The sequence below is a fragment of the Oryzias melastigma genome, linkage group LG5 (genome assembly GCF_002922805.2).
Source record: "Oryzias melastigma strain HK-1 linkage group LG5, ASM292280v2, whole genome shotgun sequence".
Classification (NCBI taxonomy): domain Eukaryota; kingdom Metazoa; phylum Chordata; class Actinopteri; order Beloniformes; family Adrianichthyidae; genus Oryzias; species Oryzias melastigma.
This window is the reverse complement of record NC_050516.1, coordinates 1,455,909-1,475,464: the sequence shown is the minus strand read 5'-3', so window position 1 is coordinate 1,475,464 and position 19,556 is coordinate 1,455,909. Positions and strand designations below refer to the sequence as shown.

The 19,556-nt window shown below is 40.1% G+C and overlaps 1 protein-coding gene across 2 annotated transcripts in view; it reads right to left on the bottom strand.

Moving 5' to 3' along the window:
* Positions 1–16,735, bottom strand: part of phf2 (PHD finger protein 2) — a 40,450-nt gene extending 23,715 nt beyond the window's left edge. For both annotated transcript variants that reach the window (XM_024270125.2, XM_024270126.2), the window contains exons 1-10: positions 16,140–16,735; positions 7,906–7,991; positions 7,675–7,789; positions 3,498–3,658; positions 3,126–3,267; positions 2,851–3,037; positions 2,603–2,765; positions 1,012–1,099; positions 751–857; positions 57–148 (exon numbers count right to left, since the gene is read on the bottom strand). In XM_024270125.2, the coding sequence (XP_024125893.1) occupies positions 57–148; positions 751–857; positions 1,012–1,099; positions 2,603–2,765; positions 2,851–3,037; positions 3,126–3,267; positions 3,498–3,658; positions 7,675–7,789; positions 7,906–7,991; positions 16,140–16,237 (1,239 nt within the window). In that variant the 5' untranslated portion in view covers positions 16,238–16,735. The remainder of the gene's footprint in view (positions 1–56; positions 149–750; positions 858–1,011; positions 1,100–2,602; positions 2,766–2,850; positions 3,038–3,125; positions 3,268–3,497; positions 3,659–7,674; positions 7,790–7,905; positions 7,992–16,139) is intronic.
* Between the last annotated feature and the right edge of the window lie 2,821 nt (positions 16,736–19,556).

Below are 19,556 nucleotides of genomic sequence, written 5' to 3'. Positions count from 1 at the left end.
AATCTAGTGGGACTATTTTCCCTTCATAAGGAACAAACACGTTGAATCGTTCAAACCTGTTTTTTCGTCCAGGCTCTAAAGGCTCCGTTAATGATTTTGGCACCGTGGATCAGGTATGCAGCCGGCTGCTTGTTTGCTTTGTGTAAACCTGTGTAGAAGAGAGAAGCAGGTGAAGTCCTGCTTAGCTCAGGATCCACAATGTAATCAGCTCAGCCACTCAAACCTTCAGACATTTCATGAGGGAACAAAAGTAAAACTGGAAAAAAAATTTAAATGTTGAATTTTGTGGTTTGAACGTGTTTCTTTAAAATGTAGTGATCCCAAACGTTTCAGGTTCTTTGAGAATGAAATGTTTTCTGCAGCTAAACTGTGGAAAAACAGGAAATTATCCACAAAAACACCAAAGTCAGTCTGTCCTTAAGCCTAAACCGGCTGCAAAGATAATAAAACAAAAAGATTCATGCTTAATGTGGTAACACACACACACACATGCACAGGTAGAGCAGAGCCTGCACACATGCACAAATGCTGGAAACACAAACAGTTCTCGTAATGGAGCGAGTGATTCGAGCTGTTCCAAAGCTTTTGAAGCGAATCCTGTGTGAACTCTGATTGAATAAATGCAATAATATCCCAGCATGCAGCTCCTCATCTGCTCTGCAGACGCTGCAGTCTGTGTTTCCTTTCCATCCCTCTGACAGTCGATGCACAGCTACAGAGAAAACACGATGAGACTGACGTGAAGTTCACCTTTGAATCGCTCCAGGAAGTGGCGTCCCACATACCAGCACGCCGTCTCAAAGTTGGGGAAAGGGGTGAGGCTTCTGACCTTCAGCCGCTTCTCGATTTCATACGCTCTGAGGAGGACAAGAGGGGGCGTCGTTCCAGAGAGGAGATGGTCAAACACATTTTCAAATGAGAAGTCAGAAATCCGCCTTCAGGCCCCCGACAGGGAGGCTGTCTGCAGGAGGCTGACGGAGCAGAGGAGCTGAATAAGATGGGAGCGCTCACCTCATCTGCATCTCCACACTCAGGTTGTGCACAAAGTGTCCAGAGAAGGAGAGTGAGTCCACCGGAGTCAGTATGGCGTTGATCCAGCCTGTCCCACAGGACAAAAGCAGACATTAATACTTGCATCAGGCAGAACACACTACGATCTCTTATTTTCATCCATACCAATTTTATAGTTTAGAAAATAAACTAAAAGTGTTTGTTTCTCATTTTCAGTACTAAAAAGACCCACTCCAATCGTCTTTTGAGCTGCTTTAAAATAGTTTCTGGTGGTGTTTTAATTATGATTTTTAACCCAAAATTTAAAAAAAAACTGTTCTTTTCTGGGACATAATTTTGAAAACGAAGACGTTCATGGGTCTAATTGTCTACAGGTCAGGTGGATTCATTGGCATGGAGTGGAGCAGGGAGCTACCTAGAAATACAAGTTAAAGCTTAATTTTCGTCATATCATCAGAAGAATGTAACAAGAACATGTTAAAAACACCAAAAATATGGAGCCAAATCCTGACCGATGTTGAAAACGACAAAAACTAAAACAACTTGAAACTAAAAGCTGGAGTTTAACACTCAACATAAATAAAACAAAAAAGTCAAGTCAAATTTAACCTTTTTCCAATTTAAAATTTTCTGTTTTTAAGTTACAAAATACAAATATTAACTTTCAATTTCTTTTTGTCAATTTCAAGTCAGAGATCTTCATTTTAAACTTTTGTTCACAACAATTACTTGAATAGTGAGCGAGTGCTTTTATTTTCCGGTAGTAATTATCCAAATTTTCCCTCTCAGTGAATGGACTATGAAGCTTCCATCCCCGTGTTCTGATTGGACCTTCATCTAAGCCCCGCCCCATGCACCAAAAAGAGATCCAAAAGTCGAAACTGAAGATTTCTGACAAAAAAATTGAAAATAAAAACTTGAATTTTGAAAATTAGAAAACAAAAAATTGAAACAGATAAAAAACATCAAGGTTATATAAGACTTTTTTAAAGTTTATTTTTGTTTTTTATTTATTTTGAGTTTAATTTTTTTCAGCTTTCAGTTTTAAGTTGTCTTATTTGGGTTCTAAAACTATCGGCTCCGATGTAGCACCATCCAAAAAACAATTTTTAATTTTTAGTTTTCACACTTTTCAGGTTATTTTTCTCTATTTATTTAAAAGATTTATCCACTGCTTTACTTTGCTTGAAAAAGTTAATGAGAGCAAAAATATTCCTTCTGAGGAGTTCGTATTCAGATGATGGAACAGTGATGAAGGTCAATCTGTTCCCAAACACTAAACAAGAAAATTGATGAATGGAGAAGTGGATCTGTGTGTCTCCAGAGCCTGAACAAGCAGTTTTTCTAAACAATGTATTATTTTGAGAGATTTAAAAGTCCTTTTTAAAAATATAAAGTTTGAAACATTTTATAATTTCACTAAGAAAAGCAGAAACTTAAAGTTTCATCTGAATGTTGCTTTCATGTGCAGTTCTTATTCCAGACTGCAGAGGGCGGTGTTTATCCCACACCCTGAACTTTCTCTAAAGTTTATACACTCCGCCCTGGCTGCTGCAGATTCCTGTGTATGGGGGGGGGCTGCAGTGCTGACCTGATGGGATGAAGAGTGTCTGGCCCTGCTTCAGGGTGCATTTGTGGCATTTGTCCACCTGATCGGCGAAGAACATTTCACTGTGACTGGACGAGGACCTCCATCGCTCGTACAGCGACAGGTTGGCGGAGGTGGGCTTGATGAGGAAGAAGATCTTTTCTCCCTGCAACCACGAATCAAACAGGAGTCAGCAGGATGGGGAGGGGGAGAGGGGGGGTTAGAGCAGCACTGATTCGTGACTGATTGACCTTCAGGACGTGGTACCAGACGGAGGCCCCCCCACACTCGATGTGGAAGTCGGTGTAGCTGTCCTTCACACAGATCAGGCAGTATTTGGTGACTTTGGGCTTTCCCAGCAGAGCGTCGTCGGGCCAGTAGTTCTCCACCCAAGACAGCTGCCGCACAATGTGAGGACTCTCCACGATGCCGCTCATTCTGCTCACACAAACACACACTCTAGATCCTCCAGAAGAGCATCTCTTCCTTTTTTTGTTTTTAAGCTTCAGTAAGTCGGATCCAGCACCTGGTGTCTGAGAACTCCAGGTTGATGACGTTCAACACCTTCTTCCTGTTTGTGCTGTAGTAGTAATCGACAAACTCCTTCAGCTTCATCCTGCTGTCGGTCTGCTTGGTGACATCCACCACGTCCACGCTCACATCCGGACCTTCAAACACAAACACCAGAACTCAGAGGGGAAGCAGCGCCCCCTGCTGACACACCTGTCTGTGGGGGGATTCAGGTATAAGTTTGATCCAACCTCCATGAGACCTACAGAAAACAAGTGTCCTACTCTCACATCTCTGGGATTTTTTCAGCTGCTGCTCCACCTCAGATTTACAACCCAGAAGGTATTAAAAAACAGAAGCTGGAAAAAAGGCATTTTTAACAACTTACCCACGTAGTTCTCCACGTCACTGATGTAGAAGGTGGGGGCGGGCATGGACATGCCCAGGCCGTCTTTCTTCTGGACCAGGATTGGCTGGTCGAAGCCGTTTTCCTCCAGGAAGTCCATGGTCAGCTGACAGCCGCTGAGCTTCACCAGGATGTCATCAGCACTGCCAGACAGAGCAAAGCCTGAAGAGTTATCCCGCAGCGCCACCCAGTGGAGGTCTAATGATGTGATACGAGTTCTCATGTCACTTTCACTGATGATGCTTCACTCTGTCTCCAAGGCAGAGACCGAACTCTCAAATTTATTTATAGTTCTTCTGCCAAATGAAGAAATAACTCAGCTTGTTATTGTTATACACGTTTAAGATCCACTCTGAATAAAATAATATTTTAGATGTTTTTACATGTTCTTGTAGCATTTTTCTGAAAGTGGAGGACACATATAAAGAAAATTACACTTAAAATTATATTTCTGAGTATTTTTCTATTCAAATAGCAGTGAATCAGGAGCAGAGAAAACGATGTAGTTGACAAGAACTTATTTGTGACAGAAAATACTAACTCCCTGCTTCAACAGATAGCTCGGTTCTGGGTGATGGGAAAAGGGGGCGGTGTTAATCCATGTCAGCTACTGAAGCAAACTGTCCAAGAAAACAAAATTGTTTTCTTTTTTCTTTTTTAATTTTGGCTAAAAACAACATAATCATAATTAAAAGTCAACAGTGGGAATGATTTTAAAATAGATCCAAAATTATCAGAGTGAGTCTTTAACATGGAACCAAACTGAAATACTAAGTCTAAATACAAGCCATCCTGAAAGAGGAGGAAAGTCACATTCTCCTGGACATCTTTGTCAGGTAAATTGTACCTTTGAACCCTTTCCAGCAGCAGCATGTCCTCAGACTGAGCTGTAAGCGTCAGGTTTATCTGACAGCTCTCCCTCAAACAGACATGACATCTGGGTCATGTTTTAGGCTTCACCTAAATTTCTCTAAAAAATTTGCTTGCAACAAAAGAATCTCGTCTTCCTCGGGGTGCACTGCTTTAGAAAATGGGGAAAGGCTTTGAATTAACCATATTCTGAGGTGACAAAGAATGCTGCGCGATAAATGAATGCTTCTGCGGAGATGAAAGATGGAGTGCCAGATAAAGTGACGGGTGGGCCGATGGAGACATTTCTTTTTGCCAACCTACATGTTTTGATGTATTTGTTTTATTTAAGCTTTTTAAGGCTCAAGAGTCAGTTTTGTCTTTATCTGGAAAAAATAAAGTTAAATCTATTGACATATAAAGAATCTCACTGATGTTTGAAGATTTTAAAGAGGATCTGGCTTATCGGGCGCAAAAAAAACCCTTAAGATGATGGGAAAATCCTGTTCTTTAGTTAAAAGAAACAAACATCAAGCACATTTATGTACTTTATTCAAAATTCAAGTGTTTAAAACACATGCAAGCTCAACTTTAAGGATCAAGCATCCTTCAAACATCCTTTGCTTGTGCTAAATTGGGGCTCAAAGGCTGAAAGGTTTGTAAAGTGCTTTTCATCCAAGAGCTGACCTTATCAAGAATTCTGTGGTTGACTGACAAGCCTAGTGGTAGTGTCCACTCTGAGACAGGGATGACGTGGGTTCAAATCCACAGTCGCAGCTGCGTCTGCCGCTCACCCTTCCCGGGGGATGGGTGAAGTGCAGAGAACAAATTTCACACACCCAGGTGTGTGACAACTCTTGGAACTTTAATCTTCTCGTGAAGACTGAAATTTGCTGAACAAAGCAAACACTGTTCCTGTTCTTATCAACTTGAGCAAACGAACGTAGCTCCTTGTTCCTGCAGAGCCTGAAGCCGCCCCAAAGAGCTGCTGAGTGTGGCTTCAAGTGTAAAAGCACTTTGATTTACTAGATCAGAAAAGCTCCAACTCAATGGAGCCCATTTACACTCTGTAACTAATCCTCCTCAGTGAATGAGACTCCATTATGAGTAGTTCATTAAGACCCGGGGTTTGTCTGCAGTAATTCTAATTCAGATTAAAAAGCCATGATTAACAAAACATTGAACAGAAGAAGAGATTAAACTGGTTGGACACTAAAATGTTTCGTCAGTAAAGTTCACCGTCTGGGTAGGATGGCTTTGTGAAGACCACCCAGCATCAGCTGCTCTGTGTTCAGCATCAGTTATCGAGGTGATCCAACGGGGTCAAACCTTCCTGACACTCAAATGTACCCTACTAAACCATTAATCTCTCCTTATAGACGAACTTTCAACTCAGGGATTAGCAGAGTGTCAAATGGAGATCTGTTCTGTGCAAACAACTTCTACAACACAGCTGAGGTCACTGAGGGAGAAACAAGTTCCCTCTTGAAGCAACAGAGCATCAGTAAGTAGAGCCTGAAAATGACAGTTTAAGGTGTTTGTCTTTTTCATGAAGCACATTTGTTGATGGTGAATTGGACAGCAAAAATGAACTGGCTTACAGTGAGATGTTCACCGTAAGTCTCAAGAAAGAAAATAGAGTGGGTGTAAACACATTAATAAAAGCGTCTATTAATCTCTTTTTATTTTATAAGTTTTGAATCCCTATAATCAAATGATAATATTCCAGGTTGTAGATTAGGACAAGAAGCGTCACACACCATGATAAGAAAATGCAGACACAACTAGGAATTTTGACCAAAAACTAAGCTGCGACAACAACATCTATCCAACTTTTCCTACTTATCTAGTACTGGGTGGACATGCCCGGACCTCCTTCTCCACAGAAACTTCGTCTAGTTGTGCCAGGGGAACCCCAAGGCACTCCCAGGCCAGGCGAGATACATTGTCCCTCCAGTGTGTTCTGGGTCATTCCTGGGGCCTTGTTCCTGTGGGACATGCCCAAAATACCTCCACAGGAAAGTATTCAGGAGGCAATTGTAAATGTGGAAAACAAGGAACAAAAACGGCATCATTCCTCCTGCAAACTGTTGGCCTAACTCTCCTCTCCAGCATCCGGAAGTAGACTTTCTCGGGGAGGTCATTTTTGTCATCAACCTGTAGTTGGGGTACACCCTCCAGTCCTGCTTCTTGAAAAAAAGGGACCCCTTTCACCAGATCAGACCAGAAGTCCTGTCCCTGACTGCCATACGTCACAAAGGTGTGTCATCCAAGAAAGCCTCACAGCATCCAGAGACTTGAGGTACTGAGAGCAGACCTCATCCTACCCTGCTGCACCGAGGAGGTTTTAGACTACCTCTGTAGCTTCAGCTGGATGGCTCAGTTGGCTGGGTGTAGGACTGCCACGCAGGAAACATGGATTCGTGTCCCAGGCCATGCAATGAACTTAATCCAGTGTAGGTCCTTGGGCAAGACACTTCACGCTGCTGCCTAAGTGGGTCTCCCTGAGCCTTGAGGGTTGTGTCAGGAAGACAATCTGACGTAAAAAAAAAAACTCCTAATCCACCTGTGCAAACCAGTGAAAGCTGGTTCACTGTGGCAGCCTCTGACGGGATAAGCTGAAAGGTGAACAACAACTGTGACTTTAGCTTGGGTGGAGCACACCTGCGTCCTTAGCCTCCGCTTTCTCAGCAAAAGCTGTGTCAGTGGGATTAAAGAAAGCCCTCAAAGTATTCCTTCCACCTCTCAACAATGTCTTCAGTCCAACAACTCACTACCTGCACTGTTTACAGCACTTGTAGAGAATGGCTTTCTCCTACTGAAGCATTAACTTGCTTGCCAGAATTCCTTTGAAGCTGACCAAAAATTCTTCTCCGTGGCATCCTAGATCTCTTTCCAGACCCAAGTTTTTGCCTCTGCAGTTGCTAGTGCTCCATGCTGCTAGGAATACCAATACTTGTCAGCTCATTTGAAACTTCCACAATCCAGCCAGGCGCAATAGGACACCTTCTCTATCTTAACTCCATTGTTTTCTTTCACTGACCACCGGGCTTATAGACTGCCACCAGAGACTTACTGTCAGTTTTGAACAGCCGCATAGACAATGTTGATGGAAAACGGGGCATACTCCGACTCAATTTGTCTAACTTTCCCGGGTACCCTGTTAAAGCTATACCAAATTTAGGAGTTTGACGGCCTCTCCATCCCATTTGGCACTGGCCTAGCACAGTGATCCAGAAGACAAAGGAGAGAGGACCTGCAACACAAAAGTGTGTAGGCAAGTCACCCATTGAGGAGGTGTTGTCCTTACCTGGGGAAGGTTCTACTTCGGAGCTCCTTGATGAAGACCTGACTGCCATTTTGAACAGCTTTGATGTCCGTGCTCTGCCCCGTGTCATGTTTATTCCAGTTCTTCTTCTTTTTCACTGAGAGGCACAGAAACTCTTATGAAAGTCTGAGTTCAATACAAAAGTTTACATTTGGAAAAACCATGTCTGTACAGCAGCACATGTCAGCCACTGCGCCACAGAAAGGTACTTACAGGTGGACTTGCCGTGGGTCTTTTCACAGTTTGGACAGTGATAGATGTCAATGTCAGGAGCATCGTCTTCATCCACCCCAACACAGCTGAATGGAGAGAAACAGAAGGTTATAATGTGGAAAAGAGTTAGCCTGACGATCCACTGTTGGAGAGCACTCAACAACTGTTTCAAAACTCACAGAAAGAGTCGATGTGGTTTCAGAAGACATCCATCCTAGATAAGCTACATCATTGGATATTGTGTCTTCAGTGTCACAGATGGACATATAAAGCTGTTCAGGTTGTTTACACCTGAAGACATCACTGAAAGTTCAATCAGTCTTGACACATTTTTTCAAGGATCCAAAATTGAGCTGGACTCCCAAGACACTGAGACACATAGATGAAAACCATATTCAGGCACTACAAGACCTCCTATTGTTTTGCCCAGTCTCTTGTCATTGATCCACAAAATAATGAAACACAAACACATTTCTTTTACTATCCTCTTGAAAACTATAGTCTAAAAGTGTCAAAAACTTAGAATATTGAGTTTAAAGCCTATGGAACATCAGGTATTATATTGATATTCAATGGAACTTCCCTCTGGGGTCTGAGGAGACAAGGGACAAACAAATATGTAGGTTTTATTGTAGTAGGTTTTTTTATACGTATATGTTTACATTTGTTTATCATTTGTTTGTCTTTAACTATTTATGTTTGTTCGTGATGTGGTTTTTATCATGTTTACATTTGCTGATGATGCAGTTTTTGTAATCCTGAGCACCATTCATCACAGCTTGACCTACCTTAGAAATGTCAAGATGCAATGATTTTGTGGAACAATTTGCGTCTTAAAACAACAAATTTCGAAAATGAGTCACATGACGTATCTGCGTCTGTTTAGGTCAAACATCAGAGATTCTATGCATTGAGAGGTCATTACTTTCTTAACCCCTTTGTGGTGTTTGTTGCAAATTTTCAAAGTCCAGTTAAATCCATGATTCCACAGAATTAAATATCACATTGAACAGAAAAAAAAACAATCAATATTTTCTTTATATAATTGTAAATAAAGTCAGGCATGAGTGTGTTCATATGTAAGAAAAAGTGTAGATCAATGTGGACTAATGGTCATTAATGATTTGTATTTTTAAACAAGAGAACTACTAGTATTATTTTATCATAAATATCTATCCATCCATCCATCCATTTTCTTAACCGCTTCTTCCCTTTCGGGGTCACGGGGGTGCCGGAGCCTATCCCGGCCACTGATGGGCGAAGGCGGGGTACACCCTGGACAGGTCGCCAGTCTGTCGCAGGGCCTCAATCACACACTCAGTCACTCCCACATTCACACCTAGGGGCAATTTAGAGTCACCAATTAACCTATGAAGCATGTTTTTGGTGGGAGGAAGCCGGAGTCCCCGGTGAAAACCCACGCATGCACGGGGAGAACATGCAAACTCCACACAGAAAGGTCCCTCGAACCGGGGCCTTCTCGCTGTGAGGCAAGAGCGTTAACCACTTCGCCACCGTGCAGCCCCATAAATATCTAAGAAAATTAAAACCAAATTTAGCTTTTTTTTGCCAAGAATATTTATTTTTTCATATGAACTAACTATTTTTATGGATCAACTATTTTTTTTGTTGTTCTTACACCTTTTTTTTTTTATTGTACATGTACAACAAAATAATTTCGACAAGACTTGTTCAGATTATTGCTATACATTATAGTTTTATGCAAAGAAATACAAATCATATATGAAAAAAAATATTAAAATGCATATTTTGCAATAATTAATCTCGACAACAATCCATTTACATCAAAACATCTAGCTCTTTTTTTATTTATTCTTATATATACTTTAATACAGAATAACTTGTTAATCCAGCTGTTGACAGTAAAAAAGGGTTCCACAACTGTGAGAATCAGACAATTAAGTCAAATTCTAGACTTAACACATTGCAAAACTTCATCATTGATGAAGCAACAATTTTGTGATTTTGTAAGTCTCAGGAGCAAAGTGCAGGAAGATGTCATTCCGAAAAGTGTTGAAAGAAATTAGCCAAAACGTCTTTGTTTTCTTTTATGATCATGACTAAACAACTCCACTGTGTCCCAGACTACATTATAAGAGTGTAATACAACTTGAATTGCATCTAAAGAGAACACACAACCTTTGTGTTCCATTCAGAGCAGCATCCCACTACCTCCGGACACATGTTCCGCCCACATGAATTCAAGTGAACTTTGTAACACTTTTATGGACTTTTTTATGCAAAAGTGGCAGACAACATTGAACAACAATTGTTATATTTAAAACCAGTTTTTCTTCATATGATTACATTTCCATTATTTTTGAATGATTAAACTTTTAACTGCTGTTATCCAACTTAGTGAACAAAGCAGTTGTAGTCCTTTTATCACTCGCAAAGCAACTTAGTCTGTAAAAAAATTGCAGCAAGCAATCCTGTTTTCAAAGAATCTTGTTTAGTTACCCAATAATCTTCAGAATTTCTAACTGTCGCTGCTCAAACCAGTGGTGCTCCTCAGGGCTCTATTGTTGGGCCCTTCTCTTTATAATTAGGGGTCATACCAGGATTTTATTAATCCTTTCAGAGTGAACCATATCCATATATATGATTTTATATTTCCTTTGGAACACTAAAAACAAAACATTAGTTATTTTCCTGAGTTTTTTCCTACTCTGGAGTAAAACGACTTGATTCCTGAGGCTCCACCTGCCGCTGCGTGTGGTTGCCGCCCATTTCATGACGTCATCCTATAGCCATTCTTTCTTCAGTTCTCCGGGGGGGGGGGCTTAAAGTAACGAACACCTGTTTGAGCTGGAATTTATTGAAGACAGGACACAATTGGAAGATACACCGAAATGTGCATCTAAAATTAAAGTTTTTTGTTGATCACCGCTAGCTCCGTGGAGAAATTGAGTGTTGGTGTTAGACTGGGGGGGGGGGGTGCTGGCAAAGCACATTCTCCTGGAGGTGGCGGTTCACATCACGCTGACGTCAGCGCAATAGGACCCGCTCGTTTTTCTGGATATGGGAGAGGCTGCCCCAGACAGCATAGATTTTTAGAGGATTACTCTTAAATGCATGACCGGATCATAATACCACTTTGGGGTTCTTCATAGAGAGGAATGAACAGTAATATGCATTTAAAACCTCAAAAAGTAGAATTTTCATGGTATGGCCCCATTACGATTAAAGGATGTCCAAACCTTTGAGTAACTTTGTCTTAAAAAGTATTTGCTCTAAAAACGGAATAACTAGTTAAGTGACGTCTGCTACCAAACCTTGATATCAACTGCTATGGAGTGTTTCTGGTATCTTTTGAGGAGTTCATTTTTTTTTCTCTGTTTTTGAAAATTTTGGTTGAATTTAGAGGAAAATTTCTGCTGTAAACAATGAGCCAGAACTTCAAAATTAGGTCTTGACTTTTACTTTCCAGAATCTTTATTTGATCCACTCACTTATTGATGTGTGGATTATTAAACCAAAAAATCCCTTTTCTTGAGTCTGGAGTCAAAAAACGAATATGGAGGTGATTATCCTTCATCATTTTCTCATAGAAATCAAGAAAATTTGTTTCATCAATAACAAAAAGTTATACAGATACTAAAACTACAAAAATATGTGTCTATATTAGGGATGTTAAATAAATATACATTTTTTTAATTATTTAATAAATTAATCAACTAAGAAATTTTCTTTTTTAATTTTTTCTATTTAGTTGTTTGCATGTAAATGTTTTGGTAGTACAGCTGAGGGTGATGTACTAGAAAACTACCGGATCATTGGATGGATGTAAAGTCACGTCGAGGTTAAAATCAAAAACTTTGTCATAACCGCACTTATGATTAGATATCTGGCAAACCTGTACACTGAATGCAAACAGCACTGTTTCATGAAGGCAGCATGCAGTCTTTTAATTGATTAATCATCCATCAATATTTGAAAAGAAGGTTTTTGGAACGCGTAAAAAAAATCTTAAAATGCTAAAAACATATTTTCTACTACTTTATTTATTTTTTATTTTTGGAAAGCATGGTTTTGTTTGTGGATTGTTTAATGTTCTGATTTCATATCAACTGTTTTGAGAAGCTGACCCATTGCACGACATATTTGTTAAGTCCGAATTTCTTCACTGCACTACATAGTACACTATTAAGTGTGTTTCCGATTTTATAGTGCTGTCTGAATCAACAATTCCAAAATCGAGTGTACTTGAAGTTTCCGAGAATTCTCTGCAAAAAACAAGTATGCATTGATGGTCATTGGGGAATATAGACCACAATGCATTGCATTTGAACAAGTTTTGCAAAAAAAACATTTTTTTCTTTAATAAACCATCAACGCTTTCATCATCAGAACACAGCAGATTCATAAATAGTCGTTGTAACATGCCCGTATTCATTAAGCCTTAATTTCATGAAATGTTATTCCCTGTTAAAGAAAAAAGCAGTGACTATGGTGTCCAAGTTGCTTTTATAATCCAGGATACTAGATAGTCCTGCACAAGTTAGCAGTTAGGGAGTATAGAGGGAATTCAGACACATTTATCCTAGGTTGGCAATATTTAGGCACATTTAGCAAACAGGCCAGATTTGTACTAATCTAAAGTCAAATGCAAACTAGTCTCTGCACGACTTCTTCAAGGTGTTCTCAACAACTCAATCACACAAGATAAATACATCATACTTTGAGGTCACATGTAAGCATACGATTGTCTAGTTTGAGAAAGCCCTAATGTTGTTTCTGCTGCTTTAAGCACCTGCAACCTCTACATGCTTAACATCAGTTGCTAATCCGGTATCCTGTGAGCATCATCCCTATTGCAGCGATGTGTCGGTTCCTGTTTCCATGCTATTGACTACTTAGGTCGGTTCATTTCTGCTTCAAGCCGGTTCCTGCCTCCTCATAACAGGGATGACAGTGATGACTGTGATGTGGTTGTCCCATAGAAAAGAAAACCTAATGAACAGCCACTGAGCAACGGATAAACATTTCTTCACCCCGTCAGCACCTAGCACATATGCAGTTTTCTTCGTCATCAGTTCTCAAATAAACAGCCAATCTCTCTGGGCTGCCAGGAAGCTGTTATTGCTGATTTTCACCATAATGCATGTTTGTATTGGAGGTGCTCTAGAAACCTGGACATTCAGGGAAACACTTATGTTCAGCAAATATTACAGATTCCGTCTTTGGTAGTAGGGTAGAGATCTGAATGTTTCACTGACAGAGAAACACCTGGTGGAGTGATGATTTAAGCCTTCTTCATTGTAAAAACTAAGCTCGTCATGATTGAGGCTAATGTCAGTGCACTTAAGGCACAAAGATGGCATTGCACAACCAGTGGAGATCTGATATTTTTAGTCACGACCAAATTTCTCCTCCACCATGACAAAGCTTGCTTTATCAAATGAGGGTTTGTCAGAGGCTACTTCCAGAACCTGGGAGTGAGCAGTCCTGACCTCAGCCCTGCTGAACATTTGTGGGTTCGGGGAGTCATGTTTGAGTCGCTGTGTCCAGCACAACCATGCTGGCTGCCTCCTGACAAATGCTGATTAGAGAGTGGGACGCCGTCCCACAGCAGAGTGTAGGCAGGCTGGTGACCAGCATGAAAAGGAGGAGGGAGGCCGTGACTGTTTGTTTCACATGCGACTGAGCTTCCTGTTTGAAAAGATGTCAGGTTGTCAACAAGTCTTTGGAATTCAGACATTCAAAGAAGAGTCAAATTGGTCTCTGCCGCTCATCCCTCAAACATGAACAAGTGAAGCACCATTTGTAAATGTAAAAAAAAGGGTTTACATCAAATAAAAATTGTTCCAATAAAGAAGTAATCTACCAAACACACTCTTTAACCATGCTACTTTACCAGACGTTTAGCTCAAACACTGATTGTCTTAGTGGTTTGCTTCAGATGAATATTTTTCATGTTCAGCGGGATGTTAGACGAACTATAGTCTCTGCTTGAAGTCCAACTCCAATCATCTTTTGATCTGTTGTAAACGAGTTCATGGCTGACTTTTAATTAAGATTTTGCTGTTTTTATGCTAAATCAAAAATCCTAGGACATAGTTTCTGCAGAGCAGCAGGAGTGAATCGAAAATTTGGCTCTGAGTTGGGAATACACCTGCACTAATTTCCCATCAGCCCTTTGTTTACACTTTCTTCCGCTAGCTTACAGCCCCTCACAACCCCAACCTAAAGACTTGTTTCCAATTAGTTATAAGGTATGTTTCCATTGTAAAATGGACCATTGAACAATTCTGACCCATACCCCATCGGTTGTAGGTCCATAAAAAAATAGAACGAGACAGTTGGGACAGAGCGCTGTTGTCATCCATTGATTGGAAGAAAATTATTACAACATTAGAAAGCACCAATGTAGCGCTAAGCTAGCGTTTACAACGTTTTCCTCTTTACGGCAGTATTTTTCTTAACCTTCAAAACAACATACAATTCCTGTTATGTACGATGAAAGAAAAAGACCAGCTACTGGATTGTTGTTGTTTTTCTAGTCGTCGTACCACAATGGCGCAATGACACACTAGCGGTCCACACCACGCATACGCCGTGAAAACAAACTCCGTGGGAGCAAGGTTTAACTGAGTGGAACCTCACCAGAATTAATTGGTCAGTACCGTACTACTCCTTATTGGACCGGACCGCCAGTGGAAACGAGGCTTAACATTATCAGTCCAACAAAAATGGTGAGCATCAAAGCTATCCAGCCGTACAGTTCTTATCTAGATAACCGGTTGCACGAGCAAAATCAAGTTGTATATAAATCTATTTGTCCGCAAGTAAATGGAACAGTAGCTTGTAGCCTGCTTGACTGTAGTACCTACGTCACTGCTACAGTGGGTTTTCATCTGCTCATGAGTCACAACAATTTGAACTGAGTTATACTACAATTTTCTTTATACATGTCCACCATCATGAGAAAAATGCCACAAGAACATGTCAAAAACATGACTTTCATCTAAATACGTCTGTAAATGCACTACTTTACCGCACGTTTAGCTCGAACACTGATTGTTTTTCTGTGGTTTTCTTCAGATGGATGTTCTTCGTGCGTGAAGGTTCAACAAGCAGTTTCTCTGCTTAACAAATTGCTTTTTCAGTCCTTGTTTGTTTCTGGTCATCGTCTGTGACTAAAGTGGACAGAGTGAACCTGACAGTCAGTCATCATGAGTGCGCGGAGGGTCAGCGCTCATCCCCGGACTGCTGCTGTGATCCGGCTGCAGCGGAGGAAGACGAAAGGGTTAACGTTCAGGCGCGTAAATACTCTCCATTACTCTCAAGGACTTCTTCACTGAAAAAATGCTTATAATAAACGATTATTTGACACAAAGTCGGCCCGAATGCAGCCGAATGACTTTAAAGGGTCCAAAGACGCGTCGAGTGCGGACATGAAGGAGGGAGAGGGTGGGAGAGACAAAGGCGAGCAAATGTTGGAGTGTGGAGACGGAGGATCGGACTGATCCTCGCAGGGCTCGTCGGACGGGAAAAGTGATGACCGGCGGGGGGCATGCGCCTCTGCTGAACCGCAGGGCAGCCGAGAAACCAACTGTAGTTCAAAGAACCACAAAAGCAGACAAATATGCTTTAATATTTTAGATTTTCTGCCCGCAGAAACCCTTATCCGACACGGGCTTTGTCAGCCATAGCGGCTGCCCGGCAGGAAGGCTGTCCGGGGCTCGCTAGAGTCGTGATTTCAGCCTCTGAGCGAGCCAGCCGTGAGAACCGTGTGACGGACTCAAGTGTGCCCACATTGGGGCTCATTATTGGGGGTTAATGCGGGCGTGGGAGCAGCGAAGAAGCCTGGAAACGAGAGAGAAATGAGCGGCGACAGTGCCGAGGCTTCCCCGCTGCCGTCTGCTCCGGACCGGGGGAAGGCTGGCTCCAGCTCGGGGCTGCTCCGGGATCCCGAGCGGCTGTTAGGGGCTCGTACTGCCTCAAACCCCGCCACAAAATCACGACAATAAACGCAGTAATTTGTAATCTAAAAGGATCGGTGTTGAGTTATTCGCAAAAAAATGTCACAACCCCGGTCGGCTATATTTAACTCCGCCTTCTTCTTCTGCGAGCGGCCTCTCTCCTCAGATGCAGACGGGCGACTGAGAGCCACAAAGCTGTCAAACGCAGCCGACTGCTCGCCATTTTTGTTTGTTTCCATAAAATCAAACAGACACAAAAAACAGGCTCGCGCGGCGATCCGCTCTTACCTGCCGTGGAACCAGTCCTTGCAGGCATCGCACTCGATCATGAACTGGGTCACGTCGTAAGGTAATCTGCAGATGCAATATACTGGTACAGTCGCCATGTTCAATTCACAACTACGTCGGGATAGACTGGAGGGGCTGCAGGAGGAACAACGTCCTGCAAACAATATGATCCAATATGATCTTCCCCAGAAAAAAAGCCAGGGGCAGTCCCGCCGGACACATGGAGCTATGCGCGCCGCGCCATCGCACCGCGGCCGCGGGAGCGTTCGTGCGGAGCGGTCCAAAACGATAACAAGCCCGCTCAGCAGCTTTTCCTGAAATGCATCGTTATTATTATTATTACTATGTGCATGCCCCCTGGTGACTGCGCGACTCCCCGGCGCTCATAGTAGGAGGATGAATGAGCAGACTGGCTTTGCAAATAAATAAATAAACAAAACAAAAAAAAAAAAAAAAGTTACGTCAGGGGAGAAGGTTCAAATCCCATCAACCTGCCCCGGACCCATGAGCAATACAATATTCTCAGTTTTTTTTTTTTTTATTTACTCTTTTCTCTCAAAATAAATAATTAATATAATAATAATAATGTACTATTTCCTCACAAAAAAGTATTAATATAATAATAATAGAAAAAATAAACAAGTTGAAATATGAAATATTTAAAAAAATCTAAGATAGATAGATAGATAGATAGATAGATAGATAGATAGATAGATAGATAGATAGATAGATAGATAGATAGATAGATAGATAGATTTTGTTCCTTTTTTCATTTATGCAAAAAATATGTCCACATTTGTCACTTAGATTTGATTATAATGGCCAATAGATATAATTAAAAGTCAAAATTAGATCAACATCTGCAAAAAATATCAATATTAAGGATATAGCTGACAGTAAAGATTTATTTATTTAGTTAAACAAGTTATAGTAATTTATTTATTTAGTTAAGTGAGTTTAACAGTGCACTAAATTGTAAATTGAACAAACTAACTGTAATGAACATAAATTTGCAATTTTTTCCATTATCAGGTTAACAAGGGTAAAAAAAGAAAGAAAAAAACAAAAGAGGCTGAATGAATTATTGTTTTTGTAATAAAAAAGTTAAAAAAAGATGAACAATGATGCAAACAATATATTTTACAAAATACACACGCAACCTACACTAAAATAAATTGCAAACTGGAGAGTTAAATGATTTAATCTGCACACAATGATAAATTGTTTGAACAAAATGCTATTGCTGTAAAACTTTTACATACATCTGAAATTTGCTGAGCACATAGCAGAAATGCTTAAAAATCTAATTTTCATGTTTAAAAATCAATTGCAAATATATTTTAATGGATTTTCATAATTCACCTACCTTTTAAAGTTAAAGTCCCGTTAGTCGTCACATGCACACCTAGGTGTGTGAAATGCATTCTCTGCTTTGGAACCATTTCCTGGGGGAGTGGTGAGCTGCAAACACAGCTGCACTCAGAAACCCCCCAATCCAAACCGTTAACGCAGAGTGTCGAGCTGGGATGATTCAGCCTGGAATTGAACTCACGGCACTAATCTCAGAGTGAACACTCTACCACAAGGCCGCTGATCTGGACTGAGATTAGCCATTTTAATAAAAAAAAATACAACTAAGCATAAAAAAGCGTTTTTTTTTTTTTTTTCATTTTCATTGCAGCCCTCAAACATAGCGAGCTCGCCAAATTCATCCAAACCCAGCAGCAGTTTGTGAATATCATGCCGTGGAAACCTATTAGAATCTTTAACCAAACCTTTTTGAAGCAAAATTGTGGTCAGAAATGAGAAATGAAGAGCTCCGGGAGAATTGGAAATAAAAATGTAAATTACAAGAGTGTAGGAGTTGTACAATTTGTGGAAAAACCATCAAAGGAAAGTGATGAGAAATTACGAACAACCTCAGAACTTTGTCACTGGAGCCACTGAGGCTAATAACCTTTATAAGGTCCTTCACAAATCTATCATTTACTTTTAGAAGAGACAGAATTATGTTAAAAGCATCTATTCTGCTTCATCCAAACAGTCGTTTCCAGGATGATAGTTTAGGTCCCATTTTTAATAAAAGCTTGCAAATTAAACAGATTCAACTCTGTTTGTGTTTCACATTCTATATGATTTTATTTTAGTTTCAAATTTAAATGTTTGTAGAGTAAGTAAGACCATGTCTGCAGATTAAAGTTTATTGTTTTAGCAATGAACTGAATTGATCTTTCTCTGTCAGCTGCAGGTCTGTTCTAACAATAAAAGATTAAGCTAATAAAAGTTTTTTTTAAGTTTCTACTGTATAGAAGTTGACTAATTCAAGGCAGAAAAATCAAATATAAAAAAAAAATCTGTGTATTTTCTGTCCTTTTATTCATTGGATATTACAGTTGAATTTCATACTGTTTTTCTTACATTTTACACATTTGAAACTTGAAAATATATGTATTATTTAATGTTTATTTTTCATTTTATTTATTCATATGCAGACTTGATCACCTGGCTTAATTTGTCCAAAGCAAGATTATGACGACCAATCACATGGAGCCTATTAGACAGGAGGAGCATCTTCTTGCACTTTAATTTGGTTCTTTTCAAGTTTCATTTTTATCTATTTTTATAACTTCTTTAGTTCAAGAAACAGTGTGTTCATATAAAGTTGGACTTTTGATGGGGATTATAAATACGGATACGTGCAAGCAAAGAATAAAAACTGATGGAAATGATGGAAGACAAAAATAAAGGAAATTAAACTTAAAATTGTGTTTCTGAGTATTTTTTATACAAATCGTTGTAAAATTAATAAAAAGCTCGATATAAAAGCTGTAATGGCAGCAACAAGCTCCATTCTGATGCATCCACTGATAGATAACTAGATCCATGATAACTAGATCCATTGTCCTCGTCCGAGCTGGAATCTGGCACAAAACTGAACGACAACAGCTCCAACACTGCGTGTCATTTTTGTTGCACGAGTAATGTTAGGTTGGGGATGAGGGGCTGTAAGCTAGTGGGAGAGTGTGTAAAGATGAGTGATTGGAAGAGAGCAGCTCCACTCTGCATCAACTCTATTGAACTCCTGCCACTCTGCATAAACTATGTCTTAGAAAACAACACAGATTTTTTGATTTTGCCTAAAATAATAATAATATAATATAATAATAATAACATAATAATAATCAAAAAACCACTGGGAACGCTTTTTCAAAGATGATCAAACTGATAGAAACAAAATATTTTCTCCTTCATTTTCATGAGGTGCTGTCAGCATTTTGGTGGACTAACTTTGACAGGAGGTAAACACGGAAAGAAGAAGACTTTAGAAGACTAAAGAAATTAGTAAACAACATTTCTAAAACTTTAATTGAATTTTTGATTCAAATGTCACTTCTAACGGCCGAAGAAAGAAAAACA